General features: G+C 32.9%; 1 protein-coding gene and 1 long non-coding RNA gene across 10 annotated transcripts; both read left to right on the forward strand.

Moving 5' to 3' along the window:
* Nucleotides 1-8,388: 8,388 nt before the first annotated feature.
* Nucleotides 8,389-20,275, forward strand: LOC114269339 (E3 ubiquitin-protein ligase UPL4-like). Of its 9 annotated transcripts, none has more exons than XM_082917443.1 (18): nucleotides 8,389-8,673; nucleotides 9,017-9,675; nucleotides 9,797-9,907; nucleotides 10,066-10,182; nucleotides 10,267-10,425; nucleotides 10,520-10,681; nucleotides 11,892-12,044; nucleotides 12,129-12,250; nucleotides 12,349-13,501; nucleotides 13,666-13,761; nucleotides 14,157-15,416; nucleotides 15,539-15,769; nucleotides 17,293-17,397; nucleotides 18,563-18,643; nucleotides 18,726-18,794; nucleotides 18,877-19,005; nucleotides 19,102-19,185; nucleotides 19,777-20,275. In XM_082917443.1, the coding sequence occupies exons 2-18, from the start codon at nucleotides 9,049-9,051 to the stop codon at nucleotides 19,840-19,842; spliced, it is 4,725 nt and encodes a 1,574-aa protein (XP_082773569.1). In that variant the 5' UTR covers nucleotides 8,389-8,673; nucleotides 9,017-9,048; the 3' UTR covers nucleotides 19,843-20,275. The 9 variants fall into 9 exon arrangements, with proteins under 9 accessions (XP_082773569.1, XP_082773564.1, XP_082773566.1 ...); XM_082917438.1 differs by having other exon boundaries at nucleotides 8,400-8,673; nucleotides 13,666-13,788; nucleotides 18,723-18,794; XM_082917440.1 differs by having other exon boundaries at nucleotides 8,400-8,673; nucleotides 13,666-13,788.
* A 1,616-nt stretch (nucleotides 20,276-21,891) lies between these two features.
* Nucleotides 21,892-22,574, forward strand: LOC145820848 (uncharacterized). The gene is made up of 3 exons (XR_014362893.1): nucleotides 21,892-22,066; nucleotides 22,171-22,332; nucleotides 22,411-22,574. It is a non-coding gene; the product is annotated as an uncharacterized LOC145820848 (long non-coding RNA).
* The last annotated feature ends 2,481 nt before the right edge of the window (nucleotides 22,575-25,055 follow it).

Consider the following 25,055-nt stretch of genomic DNA (forward strand, 5'->3'; position numbering starts at 1 on the left):
AAAATTATGTTTGTTCATAATAAACTACTTCACATTATATATTGTGCAAACCCACCTTCTTCTAAAAGGAAATTGAGTTAAAAAGTTTGAAAGTTCTATTCCATTTCGCTTTTAATCCTTCTTTTCCATTTTCAACTCCATGATCATCACATTTTGGTAGACACCAAATCTTTTTTTTTTTAAAAAAAATTGGGGCATTCCTGTGAAGGAATATGACAGTGCAATCGGTATTTTCTCTTGTGCACGCCCTCACACATAAAAAAAAAAAAAAAAAATCTCTGTATAAGTTTTAAATTTATTTTTATCAATAATTCGTTAATTATATGAACAATGATATTACTATCTATTTTATACTAAAATTGCATATTTTATCTTATTTATCTATGTGATTTCACACTATCTAACATTAGTTTTAGTTTTTTTTAACTTTAGTAAAAAAATAAATCAATATAATTATGTCAAAATTATTGGTGGTTGGTATTTTTTTTTTCTCCAAACTTTAGAATAAGTAAATGTAATTTACCATCAAAATTAATTTGTTTGGTACATTCTTATTATAAAAAAATAAATACATACAAGGGAAATTTGGCTATAAATCCCTCTTACCTTCCTTTTATTGTTAAAAGAACTAAGAAAAAAAATTATATTTTCAAAACCCCCTCATAATTATAAAATCTTGTACAAAGGACATGTGACAACCCTCGCCACTGTTTACTGATAAGATCACTGATTAGTAATAATCTATGATTAAGCATGTTAACTGACTGATTGACTGAAATCCTGAACTAATTGATTGAACGTATTAGTTTGAATGCATTTCTATCTGTTTGTCAGTGAACTATCTGTTCGTGTTTTATGTTTAAACTGCTAATTGAAGGCCCTATCGGCGGCCGAATCCGAAATTGCTTAATGTTTTATGCTCGTTAGAATTTATGTAATTTTATGATATATTTAATTGAAATGTGATTGGGTATGATTAAATTAGATTTAATAATGGTAAATTACAAGAGTTGACCTTAATCACTAAATTGCCATCTAGTGGATTTATCTAGGCAACCCTCTCCACTTCATACATGCTGATACAACATTTCTTCAGCTCATTTCCTAGAGCAAAACCGACTAGAGAGAGAGGGAATTGGGAGAAAATAGAATTCATCAAAGATTGCTTGGAGAATTTGAAGGAGAATTGCATATTGAGCTTCTACATCTTGAACTTAAGACATAAGGTAGAAAATTTCCCTTCTTGATCATGAAATTTAGTAGATTCTTGCATGGTACATGGTAATTGAGTGAGTTGAGTCAAGAATTGGATTAAATTGTTGAATTGGAGCTTGATTCATGCATGCATGTGCATATCTTGAAGTTTTGTGGTTGTTTTCATGGGAATTGCTTCATGCATGTCCATCTTTTGACCATAGCTCATAATTTCATCTAGTTTTTGAAATAATTGGCTCTTAGGAGCATGAATTGGAAGCTTTGAAGTTGGTTAAGTTCATGCATGTTGCATGTTCATCATGTTCTTGAATTATTGTTGAATTTGTGTTTAATTGAACTATCTTTGGATTTTGATTTCTCAAATTGACCTTTGAAACATGTAATATTATGGGTTTTGAAGTGTTTTCCAGAAAATTAGCCTAAAAGGATCGATTTTGGTGCATTAAAATTGAGTTTTGAGCTTGAGGTTCAAATTTGGAATTTCCAGATTTTGGACTCACGCTCGAGCGGGGGATTCCACGCTCGAGCGTACCTACTGAATTCATGCAGTCCGCTTGAGCGGGAAAAGTGACGCTCGAGCGTGAAATGCGTGTGTCCAGTACTTTGCATGTTTTTACAGTCCGCTCGAGCGGAGGAATGCACGCTCGAGCGAGGACTTGTGTCTCACGCTTGAGCGGGGGTCGAGCGCCTGTCGAGCGTGAATTTCGTGCATCCACTACTTTTGCCATGTTTTACAGTCCGCTCGAGCGGGGAAAGTGACGCTCGAGCGGGAAACCTTTGTCTACATGTCCGCTCGAGCGGGGAAAGCCATGCTCGAGCGTGGACCCTGTTTTCTGAAAATTCTGAAAAGTGTTTTAAAGTGCATCTTTGCATCCTCATTCTATCCTAGGCATTCCTAGACCTAGTTTAAGGCATCTTAATAAGGATATTGATGTAGAACCATACCGAGTCAAGATAGGGATTAAGTTGTTATTTCCCAATTGTGTAGCTTAGTGTGTGTTCACTCTGTAACTGTGTAGGGTTGGCATCCGAGGACGCGTACTAGCTTATCTGTAGTCCAGAACTCTGTGGGTAACAATGTTGTAAAGATATGTTCAATTGAGATTATTTTTTGAACAATGACTGTACTGCTTTATGAAATGACACTGTTTACTGAATGAATGTTTGTCCCATTTGTGAACTGTATTCGTGGTATCCATAGCAATTTACTGTTACTGAACTGTTACTGCTACTGTTACAGAAATCTCTGTCGGTTCCCATGTTTGGAACTATTACTGATGGCCATTATTGACTGCTCGGTCTGTTAAGACCTACTGTACTGTTTTGCTATTGGATGTACCACATATGACTATTATATTTTCTGAATGACTATTATGGCATGAATTATGAGTCACAAACTGAACGACTGATATACTGATAAATGATTGTTTTCAATACTGAAGTGACATTCATTCTTAACCTCTTTATGCATATGTTATTCACTAGGCTTTAGTTCGCTGCTTTTATATATATATATATATATATATATATATGTAGGTGTACAGGCACCAGACTGTTGCTAGGAGCGTCGAGCTAAGCTTCCGTTTTATCAAAGCCAACCATCGTGCCTCACAGCGAGGTTCCAAGTCCTTCAAGCTAGGGCTTTTTGGGGTGTTTTAGTTTTTCCCCTTTTTGTATCTGGTTTTGTAACACTGTATAGACTGACATATGTACCTGTACTATACTATTATGATAGGGATTTGGTCCCTAACCTGAACGCCTGTAAATGATGTATGTATGTATGTGTATACTGTTTTATTTTTGAATGTGAATATATATGAAAAGTCTTTTTGCATACTGACTGTTACAGCTCATTGGACATCTTTTAATTACTGTTTTGGCTTCCGCCAGCCCCTGTACTCTGTATTACTGTTATTACTGTTAAGCAGGCCTTCGGTAATCTTGGATTACTAGTCGGTTACGGTGCTAAACCCATAGGGGTAGGTTTGGGCCGTGACAGGACAAAATTTATTATTTAAATATTTTATCAGACTGTTATACCATCAACTAAATCTTCACATACCTCTGTCATGGCCGCTCCACCATCGTCTTCGTCGCTTGTCTCTCCTCATTCCTCTCTCACCGCAGTTCACCTCCACTCCTTCTCTCACGGCTGATCCATCACCACCTCTGTCGCTAGCCTTCCATTCTTCCACTCTCACTGTTGCTCGCCTCCCCTTCCTCTCTTACGACCGATCCATCATTGCCTCCATTGCTCACGATCGAGATCTCCATCAACTCTCTTCTCTGTGTTCATAGATCACAAATCTAGACTCCAAACTCTTGTTCTTCTTTCTCTTTTCTTAGTCTTATCATCATCATCTTCAATTACTTCCTCCGCCGACCTTAACTCCATCGCGGCGTCCTCTACTGCTCACACGTGAGGTTGAGGTTGAGGTTGTTTTTGATTTGTCTCTGAACAGATTTACCTCTCTCCATCGCCGCTGATCTGCCTCGTCACCACCACCCTCATCGGTCCTCCGCAACCTCAACTTCTTCTCCTCTCGCTCTTCTTCAACTTCGGAAATCAGAACGACACTGTACTACTGCTACTGCTGTTGTTGAGTCGCTGGCCGAAAAACACTGTTCGTAGAGATTTTCCACTCGAATGCTTGAAAAGACAAAGTAGCGAAAGGTAGTTATAATACCCCCGAGAACATGAATCTGAGCTGTAGATGTCGCCTTGTTGTTTTCAATTGGCTTTTTATTTTTTATTTTTTATTTGTTAATAGATCTAAAAGTAAAATTTGACTTTAGTTCGTTCATTTAGTATGTATTTTATTTTTTGTAACAGTCAAATTTTACTCTGGTTAAAAACATGTTGATTTGCTTAGTAATATAAAATTTTACTTTGAATCATAGTAAATTTTACTCTGATTAAGAGTAAAATTGTACTTTCAGAGTAAAATTTTACTTTGAATCAGAGTAAAGTTTACTATGATTAAAAGTAAAATTTTATTCTGAAATATACTGTGAGGATGGCTTAATAGGAGAGCAGATAGATATGAGGGTAGTATAGTAAAAGAAATAAGTTTTAAAATATTAGGAGGTTTTGAAAGTACCTATATAATTCTTGTCATTTTGAATGACAAATTAGACAATGAGGAATCTATCACCAAATCCCCCTAAATAAAAAGTATAAAACCCTAAGATACCGCTTGAGTTAGATTTTAAATTAATATTTGGATTAAAAAATCAAAAAACGTATTTGATTTATCAATTTTAAAAATACTTTTCAAAATTATTTTTTCTCTCTCCTCTCTCCAACTTTTATTTATTTATTAATTTATTACTAAATCAATCAATTAATTTTTCTCTCTCCTTTGCATTTTTTCATTTTTTCGCATTTTACACATTAATCAATCAATTTTTCTCTTATCCATCTATTCAACTACAAATATATATATATATATATACAAATCATCCCAAAATTATTTTAAAAATTCATAACCAAATAAATTTTTAATTTTCTAAACTCTTTTTAATAAGTTATCTTTTCAAATACAATTCAAAATTCAAAAAAAAATTTCAAATACTAGTTCAAAGGGAAGCAAAATGTTTTTCATCATTTTCAAAACATTTTTTATATAAATCCAAATCTCAATATGAAACAATACTCCAGGATATTTACCTAAACATTTCAATAAATTTAGTATTTTATATTTGGATAAATTATAAATATATCTTTTGAGATTTAATTAAAATACGAATCATTCTCTGTGATTTTGGAAATTACATGTCATCTTCTGAGATTTCTAATTTCATAACAAATCACCCATTTTATTAATAAATCATCAAGTCAATTAATAATATTAGAAATATGTTTCAATTCATAATTTAAATAATTTTATAATATATTATATAAAAGAATAATTATAAATTATATATTTTTAATTAATCCTATTAAATAAAAAATTATAATAAATAAATATTTATAAAGAAAGTAATCTAATAAAGCTTAAGAGTGCATTGGTAATTTACCAATTATATTTTTACATTTACATCATGAATAACTAGTAGTCACCCATGCGATGCACGGGATTTTACAAAGTGAACATAATAAATTTTTAAAAAAAATTTATGCTATTTAGTTGCATTTTCTAATGTAAATAAAATATTTTTATTTAATTTGTGTATATAAATCTTATTATACATCATTCAAAATTTTTAATACTTCACAACATGAAAAATTAAAAAACATATCATATATAACATATATCAATTTAATAATTGCAATCAATTATTGAAATGAATTTTTAAGATATCATATATAACTAATAATTAGATCAATAGAGACTAAAAATGTATAGTAGTAGTTATACTAAATATTATGGGACAAATGATATATTTAAGAAACATGCATAATATATACATATATATATATATATATATATATATATATATATTTATTATGGTGAGTTAAAATGAAGTGATTGATAATTGTAATATGCAATTATTCAATAAAAATTCTTTTCAAGTACTATCACAAAATGCATTCGAATATCTATAAATCTAGAGTAATTGCATGAAAAAGTTGATAGACCTAAGTAGATTTTATGTAAAACCATATATAGACCCTATGTAAATTTATATGAATTTGAACATGTTGCTTGAAAAGATCTATCATTAAATAATACAATAGAATAAAGATGAAAAAAAAATTGCATGAAATTTTATGACTTCAAATAGATTTCAATTAAAAAAATGATTAACCTCGAGATATTGCTTGTAAAGCTCTATGTATATTATAATCTTCTCTAGAGAGGAAAAATAAATAAATTATTGGAGTTAGGAGATATAAAATATTAATACCTTAAAGAAATTTTTATGACCACCACTGCGTTAAGAGGAAAAAAAAAAAAAAAAAGATGTTGTTGAGGGTTTGTTTCCAATGTTGGATTTTGTTGGTGGTTGTTCAAATTTATATGGAAACTTAATTTAAAGATAATGTGTTTTGGAAGTTTAGTGTTTGAATTCAAATTTAATTTTTTTGATAAAGATAAGGAGCTAAAGATATCATAGAAAATTTAATTTTAAAATTTTAACATCACATTTAAAAAAAAAAATACAAATCAATTATTTTATTAGCAAACATTTATCTAATAAATGCGAACACTTATCTTGCTGTTTATTTATTATTTTTGATCTTTTTCATCTTAAATCATCGCATAACAAATAGATAATAAGAGTTAGTTAAGACAATCAAAAGTGTAGTAACAAAAGCATACGAAAATTATAATTAATCAAAATGACTAACATTAAATAAAAGAATGCTATTTTTTCATTTTTTTTCAATCAATAAGAGATATTATGTTAATTATCCCACACAATATAATGAATTAAAATCAAATAATTTTTCTCTTTAATTTTATGTTGATTCACTAAACATAAATAGGTTTGAAAATGCATTAAAATTGAACGGACAAACATAATGAATAGAAATATTTAAATTATTCAAAAAAACCTAACATTTTAAATATGAGATAGCTTACTTTTGCTCAGGCTTTGAATCTGCATGAAAAGATATTTAAAAATAGAAGAAATTTGTGGTTTAGGTCTCAAAAGAAATGAGATGTTGAAAATTAATTTAATCATAAGTTATTTCAACATGGCAATCAACAACCAAATATAATTGATGATTAAATTTAAACCATAAATTCATATCCAAATAAATTTTGATGATCTATTAGCCAAAAAAGAAATAAATAAAAAAATACAGATTGTAGCAAAAAGAAAAAGAAACAAAAACATAAATAGAATTTACAGCAAAAATAAAATAATAATATTCATTTACATAAACTCCCTTTCCCACAAAGGCAAAAACTCATGTAAGTACACATTTCAAATGTAAAGTTGATACAATTGAAAAAACAAAACAATCACTTGTGACTTGAAATTTAAAGCAAAATTTTTTAGGCACCGTGAAGGAGAGTCGAAAAGGGCACAATATTGATTGTATATATATATTTTTTCTTTTCAATGTCATGTTCATGGTTCCTTTTTTAAGCACTTCTTCTTATATTGAAAAGATTAAACTTAGACAAAAGATATACTTGGAATTATATCATATTTAAAATTTATATGGATAATTAATTGACGATTTTTAAAGATAAATAAAGTTAAACTTGGAGATAAATTTTGAAAAGATTAAGTTGGAATATATGAAAATCTATAACAATCAAGTTCAAATAGAAGATAAACTCCAAGAGATAGGAAGTTCTGAAGAAAGTAAAATTTTAAGTTCAAATTTAAAGATAAAATAATATAAACATGAGAAAATAGAATAAATTAAATAAAATTTTAACTTTGAAATCTTGATATTATCTATAGGCTATGAAGTTATTTTATTTTTTAAAAGCAAACGTGAATCAGATAAATGCTAACATTTTATTTTATATATAAATATATATATATATATATATATAAAATAAGTGGGAATAAGAGTTGTGAGAGTTGTGAGTTCTTTTTTATTATTATTATTTAAATTTATGTGATACGGTGATAAATATCTGGGGTTTTATATACATATGTATATCCACAACTCCAATGAAAGATATTATTTGATTTTTTTAAATATTTTTTTAGATAACACAATTGGGAGAGGAAGTGAGAATACTTGAATAGTAAGAAGAGGAGTAAAGAGATGTGCCACCTATTTATTTTATTTTTCCAAAATTATGAGGATTTAGGAATCAAATTTTGGAGTCTTTGGACCTAACAATTACATTTGGTTATATATATAGTATAGATATAGATAGATAGATGCTATATGTACTTATTAGTGTATATATTACTATATTAATAGATGATGTGATATAATTTTAAAAATTTTAAGTATTTGTAATTTATATAATAAATAGAGTCATTAATGATATCATAACACTAGTTAGTACACTAATATGTACACTAATGGGTGTATATAGTACTACCGTTACGTGAGAAGAACGAACGTTAATCCCCACATTACAAACCCGCACCACCACCGTACACGTGTCGTAATCTTGTTCATAAATCTTCTTAATAATCATCATCATCATCAATCACCTGCACTAAACTGTTGCAGATGCATCACCACTGATGCAACCTCGTTTGCATATTCCCCAACCCCATCGAAAAAGACCTCGGATCGTATAGTGGTGAGAAACCCTAAGCGGATACTACGATAAAATCCTCTTCCAATACGTATGTACATCGTATATATACACACCTATATATATCTCATTTTTTCTCTCTCTACATAAACACTAACAGGTACTGCAATACAATTGTTGCCATTCCATCGACATCATCATCATCATCATCAATTGTGTTGTGTGTATATATGTGAACATAGCAATCAAAGGAGGTAACTGAAAAACCCTAGATTTCTCAAAAGGGTCTTCGAATCTCTCGAAGATCGCTGGATATCACCACTATTAGGTACATAGATTCAACACAATTGATTGTTTTGCTGAATATGACTTCGAAAACCAATAATCCAATCAGTATTTGATAATTTTTCACTATCTTCTTTTGTATGTATATGTTTATATCTTTGTTTGATTTTAGCTTTGAAATTGATAATGTAATTTTGTATCTTGTTATATGAATCACGTTTTGTTTATTTTTTTTTTAAAAAATTCTCTAATTATTGATCGGTGCTTCTAATTCTTAAACTGAAAATTTAATGTTTTGAATTGATTTATATGTGTTTTATACAACAGTTTGTAACCGATAGTATAGGTGATTCGAATTCAAAGTCTTGTTTTTTTTATCTATGCAGGAGAGAAAATATTTCAGAATTTGTATTGATTAATGGGGAATCGAGGTCAAAAGCGAGCTGAAACAATTGATGAACTGCCTGCTGATAAGAGAGCATGTACTTCATTGGAGTTCAGACCGAGTTCTTCGAATTCGTCAGTTCAAGCCCCAATGAACTACACAAATTCGACAACCGAAGTCCATGGAGACATGGATACTTCGTCGTCTTATTCAGGGTCAATTCATTCAGAGGGCGAAGGTGAAAAGGATTCTGCATATGGGTCGTGTGATTCGGATGGAGAACAGAGGCAGAATGCCCTCCGTGATTATCAGAGGTATCGGTCTTCTGGTGATCACGGGAAGTTCAAAAAGGTTTTGTCGAGTTTGGACCAAGAGGGTGAAGAATCTGGGACATTGGCTGCTCTTACTGAGCTTTGTGAATTGTTATCGTTTTGTGCGGACAGTTCACTTTCGAGCTTGATGGCAGATTCAGTGTCTCCAATTCTTGTGAAATTGGCAAGACATGAGAACAATCCCAATATAATGCTTCTGGCTATAAGGGCTATAACTTATTTATGCGATGTGCATCCTCGTTCCTCAGGTTTTCTTGTTCGGCATGATGCAGTTCCTGCTCTTTGTCAAAGATTAATAGCCATTGAGTACCTTGATGTGGCTGAACAAGTATGCTTAAGTACATTTTCCCGTGTGCAAATAAGCATGTTTGTGTGTATTGTGAATGGTAGTAACACAAAACACTATTTGTTGGATATTAATCAATATCCATTTTGTATTTGTAATGCAGTGTTTGCAAGCATTAGAGAAAATCTCACATGATCAACCGCTTGCGTGCTTACAATCTGGAGCAATTATGGCTGTTTTAACTTATATTGATTTTTTCTCAACAAGTGTGCAGGTATTGTACAGTTTTAGTTCAGAAACTGAGTGTATTATTGTTGACTCAGATTCCATGCGATATCTGTTTTGGTGTTAAAAGAGTTAAAAGACTGAATTTTGCTTCTTTTTTTTTTTTTTCTTTTCTTTTCTTTTCTTTCCTTTTTTTATGTTCCTTAGAGAGTTGCACTTTCAACTGTGGTCAACATATGTAAGAAACTTCCTTCTGAATGTCCTTCAACTTTCATGGAGGCTGTTCCAATGTTGTGTAAACTTCTTCAGTACGAGGATCCACAGGTCTGTGTCGTGTTTTGTGTGTGTGATTATTCTGTCACTTGAATTTTTGATCAGCGGTAATTTTTTCTCCATGTTATCCCTCAGCTTGTTGAAAATGTAGCAACTTGCTTGATAAAAATAGCAGAACGAGTACAGAACTCTCCTGATATGCTGGACGAACTTTGTAATCATGGGCTGATTCAGCAAGCCACACATCTCATAGACTTGAATTGCCGAACCACCTTATGCCAACCAGTTTACACAGTATGCTATCTATTTATGTTTTATGTTGATGGCTGTCCTGTGTTGTCCTTCTGCTTCTACTTGTTCATGTTTTTTTCTTCATAATGTTTTGCAGGGTTTGATTGGGCTTCTTGTCAAACTTGCTTCTGGTTCAATAGTAGCTTTCAGGACTCTTTTTGAGCTTAATATAAGCAGCATATTGAAGGATGTCTTGTCTACTTATAATCTTTCACATGGAATGCCTTCTTCTAATATGGTTGATGGATCATGCAATCAGGTCTGTATCCCATCTTATACAACTTCACTTGTTCTTAAAGGAATACTGTTTGATTGAATCTTTAGGTTTATTTCTTTCTTCTTTACCCCAGTAAGCTACCAAACTGCTCTAGCCCATGCTGAAGAGAAGTACTAAAATCTAATTAAGCCCCCCCCACCCCCCCCCCCCCCCCCCCCCCCGCAAAAAAAAAAAAAAAACAAAAACAAAACAAAACAAAAAAAAAAAGGTTTTGAGGGAACTTCTCAGGTTTTTGGATTTTTATGCCTATTGTATAACTAGATGGGGGGTGGTTTAGGCTTGATCAATGGGAAGTTAAGGACAAGTTCAAATCTGTTATAGGTGTCTTTTTTTTTCTTTTTTTTTTTCCCCTGTCGATAAATAAATAAATCTGTTATAGGTTTTTAAAGGCTTAAAATCACATAAATTTGTACAGAGAGAAGAAAGTTTAGACATTACACTTAGAATCCCATCACACCCAGTGTTTAATTACATCACAAATTCTTAAAGAAATCATTAAAGCTCACTCACTTATCTTTAAAAAAAAAATATAGACTGTATAGAACTTCTCCTCTTATAGAATTTTGACTAGGCTGTAAAAAAAAATTGACTAAACCAAATCAGCCGATCGTAACTCTGGCTGAAAATTTTGATGTCCTCAGTTTTTGTAAGCAGATCAGTTTGTTCAATTGCGTATTCAATGATTCTTAGTTCAATGTCAGTATTCCAAATTGACAGGAACCAACCTATGTATGATTTTAGAATATTTGTATTACATATGATAGCAGTTAAAGAGACAGGTGTTCTATCTTTGTTATTGATATATAGGGTGGGAATTCTAGTCGTACTGAGTGAGGAGATAAAACAATGAGAATGTATAAGACCTTTCCATGTGTTTGTGAGAAGGTATGGAAGACTCATCCTGATAATGATCATGGAAGGCACTCATAAGTTACTTGCAAGACTATGCTTGTTTTAGTAATTGGATTCGAAATCTTGTTTTAAAATTGTAAAACTTTCTGTTTGCAAGCACATACCTGGCCTTTATTTGTATATGCCTACTGCAATAATATTTGTTAACGTTTTTATCTTCTCGCTGTTTTAGTCTTGCACATGGATAAGTGAAACAAACTACCAGATATGTAGCAAGCTTAAGAAACAGACTATAGGAAACATAATGAACTCTGTTTTCACTGCGTATTTTCTGCTTCAGGTGCATGAAGTCTTGAAGTTGCTAAATGAGCTTCTCCCTGCTATAGCCAGAGATCACAGTATCTCGGTGAACCTGGAGAAGGAAAATTTTCTGGTGAACCAACCTGATCATCTGCAAAAGTTTGGGATGGATTTGCTTTCCATATTGATCCAGGTTGGTTTTCTGATATGTAGTTTTTGAACTGCTTTCTTACTCCTTTTCACAGCTTTGTAATATTTGTTCTTTACTCTCGAGCAGGTGGTTAATTCTGGTGCAAATTTATATGTTTGTTATGGCAGTCTGTCTGTTATCAACAAATTCGTTTATTTCAGCAAATCTGAAATGCTTATTGAGTTGCTTAAGGACACCAACATTTCAAGGTGAATGGGCCTTTTTTTCCCTAATAATTTTCAGTGAAAGTAGTCATCAAGCATATTTTTGAGCTGAGGATAACAATTTTTACTGGATCTTGTGGCAGCTTCTTGGCTGGAGTATTCACTCGAAAGGATAACCATGTGCTGATGTTAGCCCTACAGATTGCTGATACTATCCTGCAAAAGCTTTCAGATATTTTCTTGAACTCTTTTTTAAAGGAAGGCGTCTTTTTTGCCATTGATACACTTTCAACGCCAGAGAAGGGTTCACAGTTGATGTTTCCAATGTTTAGTGGCATCCAGCAATCAAATGATACAAGTCAAAATTGTGCTGCAAGAGATGCTCATAAATGCTTGTGTTATGCTTTTGATACTAGTCAGTCTGCATTTGCTTCAGAAACAGGATCTTGCAGGCTTGAAAAAGATTCCGTTCACAGTCTTGCAAAGCAGATAAAAACCAATTACTTTGATACCAAAATACTAAACCACGAGCAAGGATTAACTGATATTCTTCAGAAACTCAGAACTTTAGCTGCAGCATTAACAGATCTGGTGAACACATCCATGAGTAAAGATTCTCCTAGGCTGCATGAAGAGTTCTATTCCATATTGCATCAAATAATGGCACAGCTTAATGGAAGAGATCCCATTTCAACTTTTGAATTTATTGAAAGTGGAATTGTGAAAGCATTAGTGAATTATTTATCCAATGGACAATATCTGAGAGAAAATACTGAACTTTCTGGTGGATTTAATCATACATGTGGTGTAGAGAAAAGGTTTGAGGTGTTTGGCAGACTATTCTTACCTTCTTTGGATGCGCCTTTGGAGGACTTCCCTCTGTCAATATTAACTCAGAAATTGCAAACTGCATTGTCCTCTTTAGAAAATTTTCCTGTAATTCTGAGCCATTCAAACAAGCAAAGGAATTCATTTGCTACTGTTCCATATGGGCGATGCACATCACATCCTTGTCTCAAAGTTCAGTTCATGAGGGGAGAGGGGGAAACACGCCTATGCGATTACTCTGATGTTCTGACAGTTGATCCTTTTTCTTCTTTGGATGCTATTGAAAGATATTTGTGGCCTAAAGTTAGCAAAAACAGAACTGAACATGGAAAATCAGCAGCTACTCGAGCTCTGAGTAGATTGGAAAGTTTACCTTCTCAATTACCATCAGTTATGAGCTCTCCTGGAGGCAAAATTCCAGATCTTATGGAATCTGACAGCATGTCCTCTGATATGCAGGCGATGCAGGTTATTCTCATGCCAGTTCATTTACAAAATATTGAGCTAAAAATATTTAGGTTTTCTTATGGAAATAATGATTTTTTTTTATTTATTTATTTTAGCTGCTGCTTCATCTGCTTGACCTTTGAAAATCTTGGCAATTACATTATTTTTAGTTTTGTTTTCTGCAGGAGGACAAACCTAACATATCACATTCTTTACCTGAAGAAGGGGACAATTCAAGACAAACCACTGGTGAAACAACAGGATCAAGCGAAGTTCCTATTGTAAGCAGATATTCCGTAGATTCATTTGTACGATCTCACTTAACTGCATTCAATTCAACCAAAATTAGCCCTCTCCATACCTTTTCTTATTTGATGCACTAGTCCCGATTTGTTTAGGCTCCTGTTAATTTGAAGTTTAAACTCATCACACACAAAAAAAAAATTCCATCCTAATTTTAATTTGATTGAGGGTAACGAAGCAGTTTACGTAATCTTTTTCTGGCTTTGGACTGTCAATTGAAATGCTAAATTTAAGTTTGGTGACTGACTAGTCCAGTGGCTGTTTTATTTGTACTTTTCATGTCTCCATTGTTTATTATTGCAAGGCTGTTTCTTTTCTAAGTATTACAATTGCAACTGTTGTTATATTGCTTTTTAATTACGTTGTGTTTTAGGATGTTGTGCAGGACCACGTGGAGAACAAACAACATAATTCTTCAGCAGAGGATACTAGCATGAGCACTGAATATTCTGGATCCTCAAGCAATGAAGACACTTCACCAAAATTGCTATTTTACTTGGAAGGACATCAGCTGGACCAAGCGCTGTCACTTTATCAAGCAATTCTCCAACAACAAATCAAAGCTGAACATGACACTGTCAATTTTGCAAAACTGTGGAGTCAAGTGTACAGAGTAACATACAGAAGAGCTGTGAAACCAGGGCAGAGTTGTTCTCAAGATAGTCAGCATCAGGCTCATGATTCTTCCATGTCAGACAGAGTTGGGACATATTGGCAGTGTACTCCATTTTTCTCTGACATGTTTGTTTCTAAGCTTGCTTCTGACTTGGAGACGTCGAATCCTGTTTATGATGTATTATTTTTTCTCAAGAGTTTGGAAGGAATGAACAGGTTCAGGTTTCATCTGATGTCTAATGAAAGAATGTATGCCTTCGCAGAAGGCAGAATTGATAATTTGGATAACTTAAAGGTAACGGCCTCTGCTGTTCCACAGAATGAGTTTGTGAGCAGTAAACTGACAGAAAAACTAGAACAGCAGATGCGGGACCCTTTAGCCATGTCTATTGGTGGCATGCCTTTATGGTGTAGCAAGTTAATGACTTCATGTCCATTTTTATTAGCTTTTGAGGCAAGATGCAAGTACTTTCGATTGGCAGCTTTTGGTCAGCTGCAAGCTCAACCACACCCAACGTCGCATAATGATTCAGGAGGCCTGAATGGGAGGAGGCAGAATGCCAGTGGATTGCCACGCAAGAAATTTTTAGTATGCCGAGATCGCATTCTTGAGTCTGCTACCCAGATGATGAACCTATATGCCCGTCAAAAAGCTATCCTTGAAGTGGAATATAATGAAGAAGTTGGTACTGGTCTTGGTCCGACATTGGAATTTTATACCCTGGTCAGTCACGAGTTTCAGAAATCTGGCCTGGGCATGTGGAGAGAAGACCATAGGTTATTATTACCTACAACAAGCTTGCAGATGGAGGATGAAGATTCTAGGATTGTGGTCTCGCCTTGTGGGCTTTTCCCTCACCCATGGTCTTCTACAGTGAGTACATCAGGTGGCATGGAATTCTCTGAAGTTGTTAGCAAGTTTGTCCTTCTGGGACAGGTCATAGCAAAGTCTGTTCAAGATGGAAGGGTTTTGGATATCCCCTTCTCCAAAGCTTTTTACAAACTTATTCTTGGGCAGGTATGTTTCCAATTCTTAAATTTGAAGTACTAAATGTGTTTTTTACACACCCTTTTCATCTAAAATTATGTTTGGTACTAATATTATATCCATTCATTTTTTTTATTTTATTTTTTTGGTAGGAACTCACCGTGTATGACATCCACTCATTTGATCCTAAGCTCAGTAGGGCTCTTCTAGAGTTTCAGGCTGTTGTTGAAAGAAAAAGATATTTGGAATCTGTTTGTGGAGAAAATTCGGCATTGAAACTCAACCTGTGCTTCCGGAATACCACAATTGAAGATCTTAGCCTTGATTTTTCTCTTCCTGGTTATCCCGATTATATTCTTACTTCTGGACCTGATCCTAAAATGGTTAGTATTCCTCATTGTGGTCTCTCTTTTTTTTTTCTTACTTTTTTTGTTTGAGGGGGGGGGGGGGGGGGGGTGTGGGTTTGCGCCTGAGATTTTATTAGGAAAATTTGGCTATAAATCCCCTTTACTTTCCTTTCATTGTTAAAAGGACTAAGAAAAAAATTATACTTTCTAAACCCCTTCATAATTATAAAGTCTTGCATAAAGGACGAAATTTATTATTTAAATATTTTATCAGACTATTATACCTTCAACTAAATCTTTCCACCTTCTCCACCGACTCTCTCCCCACCTTCTTCGTCTCTCTCCCCCCCTCTCTAAACACAGCTTCTCTTCATAGCCATGTCAGAGGCCACCCGTCGATCTCTCCCCCTGTCACCGTCGTCTGTCGGTCTCACTTCCTCCATCCTCGCAATCTTCGGCTACGAGATCTGGTCGCGTAGTGAATAGATCTAGTCCCGCCGTTGTTCTGCTCTTCCTCTGTCGTTGATGGCGTTGAACAATCGCCGCACAAGATAAATAGATACATACACATAGACATACAGATCTGGCTCTCTTTCTCTATTCTCTCTTCTTTCTCATCTTCATCTTCTTCTCCGATCTGTCATCGACCACTGCTCAGTTCGTTGTCGATCCCAACACCACTGCTACTGTAGATAAAGAGGCCGAAGATCGTGAATGCCATGCTCGCGACCTCAAAGTTGGTCCCGACGGCCAGAGATCTGGTCAAGGTTAGGTTCGCCAAGGATCAAGGCTTGAGGTTCAACGAATTGACGTATATATAGTCACATATCAATCTCTTATCTGATTGACTATGCACATAAATATATAGAAATCTAAATAGATTTTGAACCAAAGGTAGTGGTGTTGTTGGATCGTTGGTCTCTCTCTCTACAGGCTTTGTACAGGCTTTTATTGAAAGTAACAGAAGAAACAAACGCAAAATGCCTCGAATATTCACCATTGAAATTATCTATGTTTTGTGAAAATGTATTTCGAGATTAAAATTTTTTATTTATTTTTTATTTTTATATGAGAAATGGGTTGTGTTGATTTGAACATTGAATCACAGTAAAAAAAAAAAAAAAAAAAAAAAAAAAAAAAAAAAAATCAAAGTAAAATTTTACTTAAAATCATAGTAAATTGTACTTTCAGAGTAAAATTTACTCTGAGTCAGAGAGTAAAGTTTTACTCTGATTCAGAGTAAAATTTTACTTTGAAATTTTACTTTGGTTAAAAATATATTGATTTGCTTAACAATGTAAAATTTTACTCTGAATCAGAGTAAAGTTTACTATCATTCAAAGTAAAATTTTACTCTGAAATACACTATAAAGGTGGCTTAATAGGAGAGCTGATAGATATGAGTATAATATAATAAAAGAAACAAGTTTTAAAATATTAGTGGGTTTTGAAAATACCTATATAATTCTTGTCCTTTTGAAAGACAAATTAGACAGTGAGGGGTCTATCACCAAATCTCCTTTATTAACCAACACACTTCATGCTGAAATGTTTTCTAGGTAAATATGACGAACTTAGAGGAATATGTTTCACTCATTGTGGATGCAACTATAAATGCTGGAGTTTGCAGACAAATGGAAGCATTCAAATCCGGGTTTAACCAGGTCTGTGCCTCAACAACTTAATTCTTTGAGATTCTCCTTTTATTGATATGGATGGATGTGGAAAATGAGCAATTACTTTGAGGGAGAATGACAAATGAACAATTACACAAGCATTTTCTTAAATACAATTAGTTTTTATCTCGAGTAGATTGAATTGATTTCTCATGGTCATGGTTATTAAGTTAGGATTTTTGGTTTTTTTTCCCACAATTAGTTGAGCTATTTTTCCATTAAATGTTGTCGATTTGGTTACAACAATAACAGTAACTAGAACATGATTACTTTTTACTAGAGGTACAACTTGGGCAGGCTCAACCTGAGCCTAACCTTAATTTTTTCAGGGCTTGGACAAAATATTTTCAAATTCGGTACGGGCTTGAGTAAAATTCAAAAGCCCAAATTAAATTTGGGCGGGCTTGGGCAAAAACGTCAAACAACCCGAGCAACCCGAAGCCCGAATTATACATATATAGATATATAAAAATATTTAATATACATATAAATTATTAGTCATCACATGATATTAAAGTAATTTATATTATTAAATCATATTGAATATATATTATATATACAAATAACATAAAATCTTACTTTTTTTCTTTTTATTTTCACTTATAAATTGTAAAGACTACTATAATGATATCTCTCTTACATTATATAAATTATTTGTTTTGATGGTATTAATGATTTTCTATTAAAAAAAATTATAAATAGAGTCAAATCTTAATAATTTAATAATGTAACTAAAAAAAAAACACTGAAATTCATTTACAATTCGGGCAAGTCGGGTTTAACTAGGGTCGGGCTTGAGCAGACAACCTCGGGTTACAATTCGGTCTTGGGCGGGCTTGGGCAAGTGTTAGCACAACTTGGGCTGGGCTTGGACAACCACCCAACCCGACCGAACCCGCCTGAGTTGCACCCCTACTTTTTACTGCCTATTTTCGTCAAAATGAAAACTTAATGTCTCTCAGACATAAGATCTGCTAATCTCCCGTTTCGTCTCATTTTTCTAACAAGCTATTATTGTACTAGTCATAGTGAAGTAATGCGGATGTTTGGTTTAGCTAGTCTACTGATCTCTTTTGATAGCCCAAAATAATATTATTAGGTTTACTTTTTCCCATTACTGATGATTTTAGGACACACTTTCTTGATTCCTCAGGTTTTCCCCATCAAACATCTTCAGGTTTTTTCTGAAGAGGAATTAGAGCGTCTATTATGTGGAGAACGTGAATTTTGGACTGTATGTATTTATTTTATCTAATTATCAATCTGGATTGGGTTGTATTATTTTTACTAACATATTGATGTTATCCTTTTAGCAGTCCAATGAGCTACTGGATCATATCAAGTTCGATCATGGATACACATCTAGCAGCCCTCCCATTCTCAATGTTAGTCTTCATTTATTTCTTTGCCTATTTTTTTTTATCACACGGAATCTATAATCCGGTTCCTTGCTTATACAAATTTCAGCTACTGGAAATTATTCGGGAGTTTAATCAAGAACTGCAACGAGCATTCCTGCAGTTTGTAACTGGGGCACCTAGGCTTCCTCCTGGTGGTTTGGCATCTCTCAATCCAAAACTGACAATCGTTCGCAAGGTCCAACCACAATTCACTGTACCTTTCTCTGATGTTTATGTTTGACGTGTTTATCACTCACATTGTTGCCTGCTGGTTTTTGGGATGGTTTAACAGCATTCTAGTCAATGTGCTGATGCTGACCTGCCTAGTGTGATGACTTGTGCTAATTATCTGAAAATGCCGCCATACTCTTCAAAAGTAACCCCTCTTTTGCCCTTACAGATTCTGTATATTTAAATTATTTGTCAAAATAAAAACAATTGTAACATATATGTCCACTATTATAATATAAGTTATAATAAGGAAAGACTAGGGGCAATACTAAAATTTGTTGAAGTTGTGTCGCACCCATTTTTCTATTAACTTGGATGGCAAATATGTAAAATTAAATACAAACTAAAGGACAAATATGTAAAATTAGTACTAATTAAAAGGATAATTACGTAAAATAAATCCACATAAATAGCATGGTGGGTGCAAAAGTAGGAACAAATAGAATAGAAGGAGAAGAAATATGGATAAGGTTACTTGATAAAAGTGAATAATAAATAATAAATATATAAAACAAAATCTCATAATTCAGTAAACTTAATAAGAACTCCACGTTTTTTTTAATTTGGCACTAACGAAGAATAATGTAGGAAGTGGGTTAGTGGGAGAAAAAGAAAAAATAAGTAGAATAGAATGGGAAGGAGGAATAAGATTACATAATAAAAAAATTAATATTAAAGCATGCACCTAGGTTCATGCCACCCTTGTAGTATTTTAATAATGTGCTGACTTCTACAGGAGACAATGAAAGAGAAGCTTTTGTATGCCATAACAGAAGGACAAGGATCGTTCCATCTCTCGTAGCTTCGTTTCTTTTATCTCAATCAAAGAGCAGGTACATAAGTTTGTGAATTTGTAATTATCAGATTAGGTGGCGGTGGTGGTGGTGGTGGGGGTGGTGGTGTAGATAAATGACCAGGGCATTGTGGTGATCGCCATGGCCGGGATGGAAACAGGAGCCGACTGCCGTGAAACAAAAGGAAGCCTGTGCCCTAACTAACAGGTGGGATTGTGTAAATGACAGGTAAATATAAGTAGTTGATTTACGTCTCTAGAGGGGGAATGTACAGGGAAAAGTTTGGCACGTTTTCAGATAGAAACAAGCTTCCCACTCAATCTCTCTTTCATGTACAAAGCAATGTACAGGGTTTTATTGTTATATGTCTTCTCCTTTTGGTGGATATGCAAAATTATTGTTGATGGATGTGAAACAAGCTTATTTAATTGCTTTGCAAAATTGTTGGTGTCCTGTTTTTATTTTCTTTCTTTTTGGCTCCTTCATTTGATTGTACATGCTAGCATTTGTCACTTCGCAACAATTAATGTTTATATAGATCATATACAATGTGGTTACTAGGACCTCAACCAAGGCCAGCCAGCCAGCCAGTTTGTTTCTTTAGGAGTTATTTGGCAATGCACTAACACTTATTTGCTTATTTATTATAAGTTGTCATATTACCTCTCTACTTTTTTATACATCTTTTCATAAAAAATTAAAAAATTGCTAAAAAAATCACATCACTTTTTTATTTTTCTACATATTCTCAACATGAATCATTTTACGGCAATTCGGTGTATTATTAAGGGAAGCAAATAAGATGCTTTTTATAGACATTTATTTGTGATGGGTTTTTCATGCCTCGACATATTTTTTTATGCCTTTTTTTATTCAATAATGGGTTCTTCTATGATTAATTTCGACTTCAATGGTAGGTTTTTCTCCAATCAACTAGACATTTAATCCTATGAATGGCTGGATTGGACGACTAGTTGACTGGAGAAAAGTTGGAGTAATCTTCTATTATGTTAAAAAAATGCCCAGAGTTTGTGCATGTTCCTTGTATCTCCTTAAAAGACTCTTGATGACAGCTTCACTTGGAGTTCTTTATGTTTCATTTGTTTTCATCTTTGGTTGTAAAACCGTGAGTTCTTGCTTTCTGTTGTGCAAAGATTTTAGTTCACATGATGTTTCAATGTTCAATTTTGGATCTTGAAAAGGGGAAATATCACATCAGTTGGTTGTTGAAAAAAAAATTACCAATTAATAAGAAACTTTATAAATATTAATTATTAAATTTGTAATTGTTTTTATGAATTTGTATTTTTCTTTTCTTTTTTTTTTTCTGACTTCACTGGGATGTAATAACCTCTTCTTAAAAATGGGTGACAGACAAACTATTCAGTTCATAGAATTGTACTTACGGTTTTGGTTTGGATTTGTATATATATATATATATATAATATTAGCTATTTACTATAGACATTAAAAGTACTTGATTAATACCTAATATACAGAAATTAACCCTAATATCTTATAACCCTCTCATCTCGTTTAGTTGACTACCATGAGCAAGAACAAGAAACATACACACGAAAAAGTTCTAACAAATGAAAAACATTAACAAATAAATTTAAAAAAAAAAATGAAAAACATTAACGAATAAATTAAAATGCCTATTAGGAGACTTACAACGAAGTTTGTTTCATTACAATGTTGAAAAGCCCATTGGGAGACTTATAAGAGAGTTTATTTGATTATACTGCGTCGCTTTTTGAAAAAAATATTACAAATGATAATAATAATCTATACTATTATTAAAAGCCAACAGGAACTTTGGTGTCCTGAAATTCTCTTAGAAAAAAAATTTCATTTTTCCTAAAATGGCCATAACTTCTTAAATAATTATATTATTTTTACACTAATAGTAATTTGTAGTTAAGGGTAACATGATAAATTCAAACCAACCAACAATTCCACCACTCCACGTTTCCAAATTGCACAGCAATTCTAAATCAGTTTCAACATCTTCGAATTTTGTTTTGAACGATTGAAACCTCGGGAGAGAGAGAGAGAGAGAGAGAGAGAGAGAGAGAGATCAGATCTGGTGAAGTAGAGATTGGAGAATGAAAGGCTTCATCAACAATGGAGATTTCATAAAATCATCAACATTCCTAAAGATCTCAGGTCTCATTTTCATATCACTCGCTTTCTTCTACTTGGGCAAGCACTGGTCCGATGGTTCTCACAGTAATAATATAATATATACTCTGTTTTTCTCACTCTTCCGTTTTTTATACTCAAATGTATGTTGAGGGTTGATTTGATTTTCTCATAATAATAATATTGAGCAGACTGGAAGTGGCTTTATAAACGTGGGTAGAGAAAGAGGTGTGGATGGGTATGATCTGAAGTTGCAGAATGGCCATGAAAATGGAGGACGCATCGAAGAGGTGATGATGTTCAAAACCAATCCTGCAACCAATAATTGGATTCCCAGCATTGAAGACCATCAGGTGTAGTGTTGAATCATCAAATCTATCAAGTTTTGAACAAAAATTTTGTTTTTTTATATCATTATTTTGTATTATCAGGCGATCTATGTGTGCTATGCGAAGCTGAATCGGAGCGAGAGTGGTTAGATTAGAATTGAATGAAACTGGAATGCTGTGTTTTATTATTACTGTGTGCATTATGAGTTGGACAGGAGATATGTTGGAAAAAATGATTTTTGGGGACTTTAATTTAATATTAATGTGTGGTGACTTTAATTAAATATTAAAGTAGGTCCTAACCATTTTTTTTGTTGGGTCCAAGTGAGTCAAAAACCATTGGGTTTTGAATAAGAAATTGCCAAGAAATTGCTTCATGATGTTAGATTCATGAATAGGATTTTAAAGAGTATTTAAATCTTTTTTCTTGGCTAAAGGGTGTGAATCCTTTGGGCATCCATACTTTTCATTTTGTGAAAAGGGGCTATGGATGCTTGGTGTTTTAATGACTAGCCTTAAAGGCTGGAGGCTTTTCCTCTCTCCCCTATACATGTATAAATTGAGACCCTCCTGTCAAGTTTCAATATAGAAATTTTTGCTTCCATTTTACAAGTCAGTTTGCTTGATAGTTCCTATTGTGAGAGAGTGCTGCCATTGTTTTGTTCACTAAGCTAGACAGATAGTGCTTCTGCCGTAGCTGGTTTTGACCGTCGTATCCTAGGAGACAGACGCCGGGTTTCCTCAAGCACTCGACCCGTGAGGCGGCGAAATTTGTTTTAAGGAAACTGCTTCCGTGCAGGCTTTGGTTTTATCTCTTTACCCTTTATTGTTTTTTTGTGTATTTCTGTTGAAATTTAGTTGTAATTATCAGTATATGTTCTTGATATATAATTTGTTTTCTTCATAAATCTATTTATTTAATTTCACAATTTTGAACAACAAGCTTAAAACAAATTTTATATATCTTTTCCATGAAATTGATTGAATAGATTTATATAGACTATTAGGTTAGCTTTGTATAATGTTACTAGGAATTGTTACGGAATTGCTCACTATTTCAATAATTGTAAATTATGCAATGGTACTCTCTAATTGCTTAGTTTAATTAGAATGCTCTATTATAATTTGCATACTTAATTGTATTAGTATGATCTTGTTTTATGCGTATGGTTCATCATTTCCCTACCATGATTTGCACGAATTTTGAGGTTATAAAATATAATTTATGGATGTTGCAATTTTGACATGCTAATTCTATTCTAGTCTCAATTTGTTACATTCTTATTATCTTCTAGGCTAGATTACATAATTTAATGTATTTGGAGTTATAGAGTTTTATGAATTGTGTACATGATTAATCTAAATTATCTAATTGTGTGCATTAATATGAATTATTTAATTAGGTGCATTAATCTAAATTATCTAATTAGGTGCATTAATCTAAATTATTTATTTGGGTGCATTAATCTGAATTATTTAATTAGGTGCATTAATCTGAATTATTTAATTAGGTGCATTAATCTGAATTATTTAATTGGGTGCATTAATTTTAAATTTGACTTATCTATTTGGAGTTATTAGTTTAAATGTTTATTATGAATTAATTTCATTCATGACTCATGAGTATTGAACTTTATTTTAAAGTTGTAATTTAATTTTGAAGTTACTAATTGTATTTTGTTTTGGTACCTTATATTAGTTGGTTACTTATATAATTAATAGTTGGCTAGATGGTTTCAATTATTTATTATAATTAATTTTTTTTTAGATTATTTGTTTGTATTTTGTTGTGGTTTGCTACTAACTTTCTTTGTAGGGATACCAATGCGAAAAACAAATATAAAACCAAATGAATAGTATTTGGGATGTAAAAACAAAAATGTTTGGACTACTAACTTTTGTGTTGAATAGGAATACCTAAGCGTGAAAAGGCTTTTGGACTATATAGAATCCTTATGGATTGGCTATTTTATCAAAATATTTGAAGCATGTTTGCTTGAGATGTAGTTGGTTTGTTTATCAATTTATGGTTGCAGGTTTTATTTGCTTGTTTTGTTAGAAGCATTTTATATGCGTGTAATTGTTATAGCAATTTTTTAATAAGTTTGGAACTTGGTTTGGTTTTCTGTGATAGAAACCAAAGTTTTAGCTTTGGCTAAAGAGTAGTTCTTATTTGTTCAGAAATGACAACTAAGATAGATTTGGTTTCAAACCTTTGGAGTTTGAGGAAGTCTTTGGGTTTAATCATTTTATTCCCAAAGTGTTGGAAAACCAAATTTGGAGAAAGTCTTTGGTTATAATCTGATTATGTCCAAAGTGTTTTGGTTTTGAGAAAGGAAACCAAATTTTAGCATTAGCTAAAATATTTTTGATTTTATTCAGAAATAATGGGCTTAGTTCCGGGGGTACCGGTTAACTTTTATGAGTGGTGTAATTCTGGTAGCAAATTTATTTGCTTGGGAATCGGTTTGTTATAACCTGGTTTATCTTCTGGAAATCTTAATTTTTAAATTGTTTCCTATGGACTAGGAGTCAACATGCTCTTGAATGTTTTGTCAAAAGGTTAACTAGGTTTTAAGTGGGACCGATGTGACCCCTCCAGTCTTCCTGGGAACATTCATGACCATGTTTGATTCTAGGTTAAATGGTGAGACTAGTTTTGAATTAAATTTCCATCTAAGGGATTTTCTAAGGGTTAAGTTTATTTTCTGGAATCACAGAAGTGAAATTCTGTTGTGATGTTTCAG

Source organism: Camellia sinensis, chromosome 3, assembly GCF_055761805.1.
Source record: "Camellia sinensis isolate YWXY chromosome 3, ASM5576180v1, whole genome shotgun sequence".
Lineage (NCBI taxonomy): Eukaryota > Viridiplantae > Streptophyta > Magnoliopsida > Ericales > Theaceae > Camellia > Camellia sinensis.

Excerpts from the sequence above, each read along its gene's own strand:
- LOC114269339 (XM_082917438.1), top strand. The coding sequence starts at position 9,049 with ATGGGGAATCGAGGTCAAAAGCGAGCTGAAACAATTGATGAACTGCCT. Across the intron at positions 9,908-10,065 it reads TTTTCTCAACAAGTGTGCAG|AGAGTTGCACTTTCAACTGT; the intron begins GTATTGTACAGT and ends TATGTTCCTTAG. Across the intron at positions 15,770-17,292 it reads CTGGACCTGATCCTAAAATG|GTAAATATGACGAACTTAGA; the intron begins GTTAGTATTCCT and ends AATGTTTTCTAG.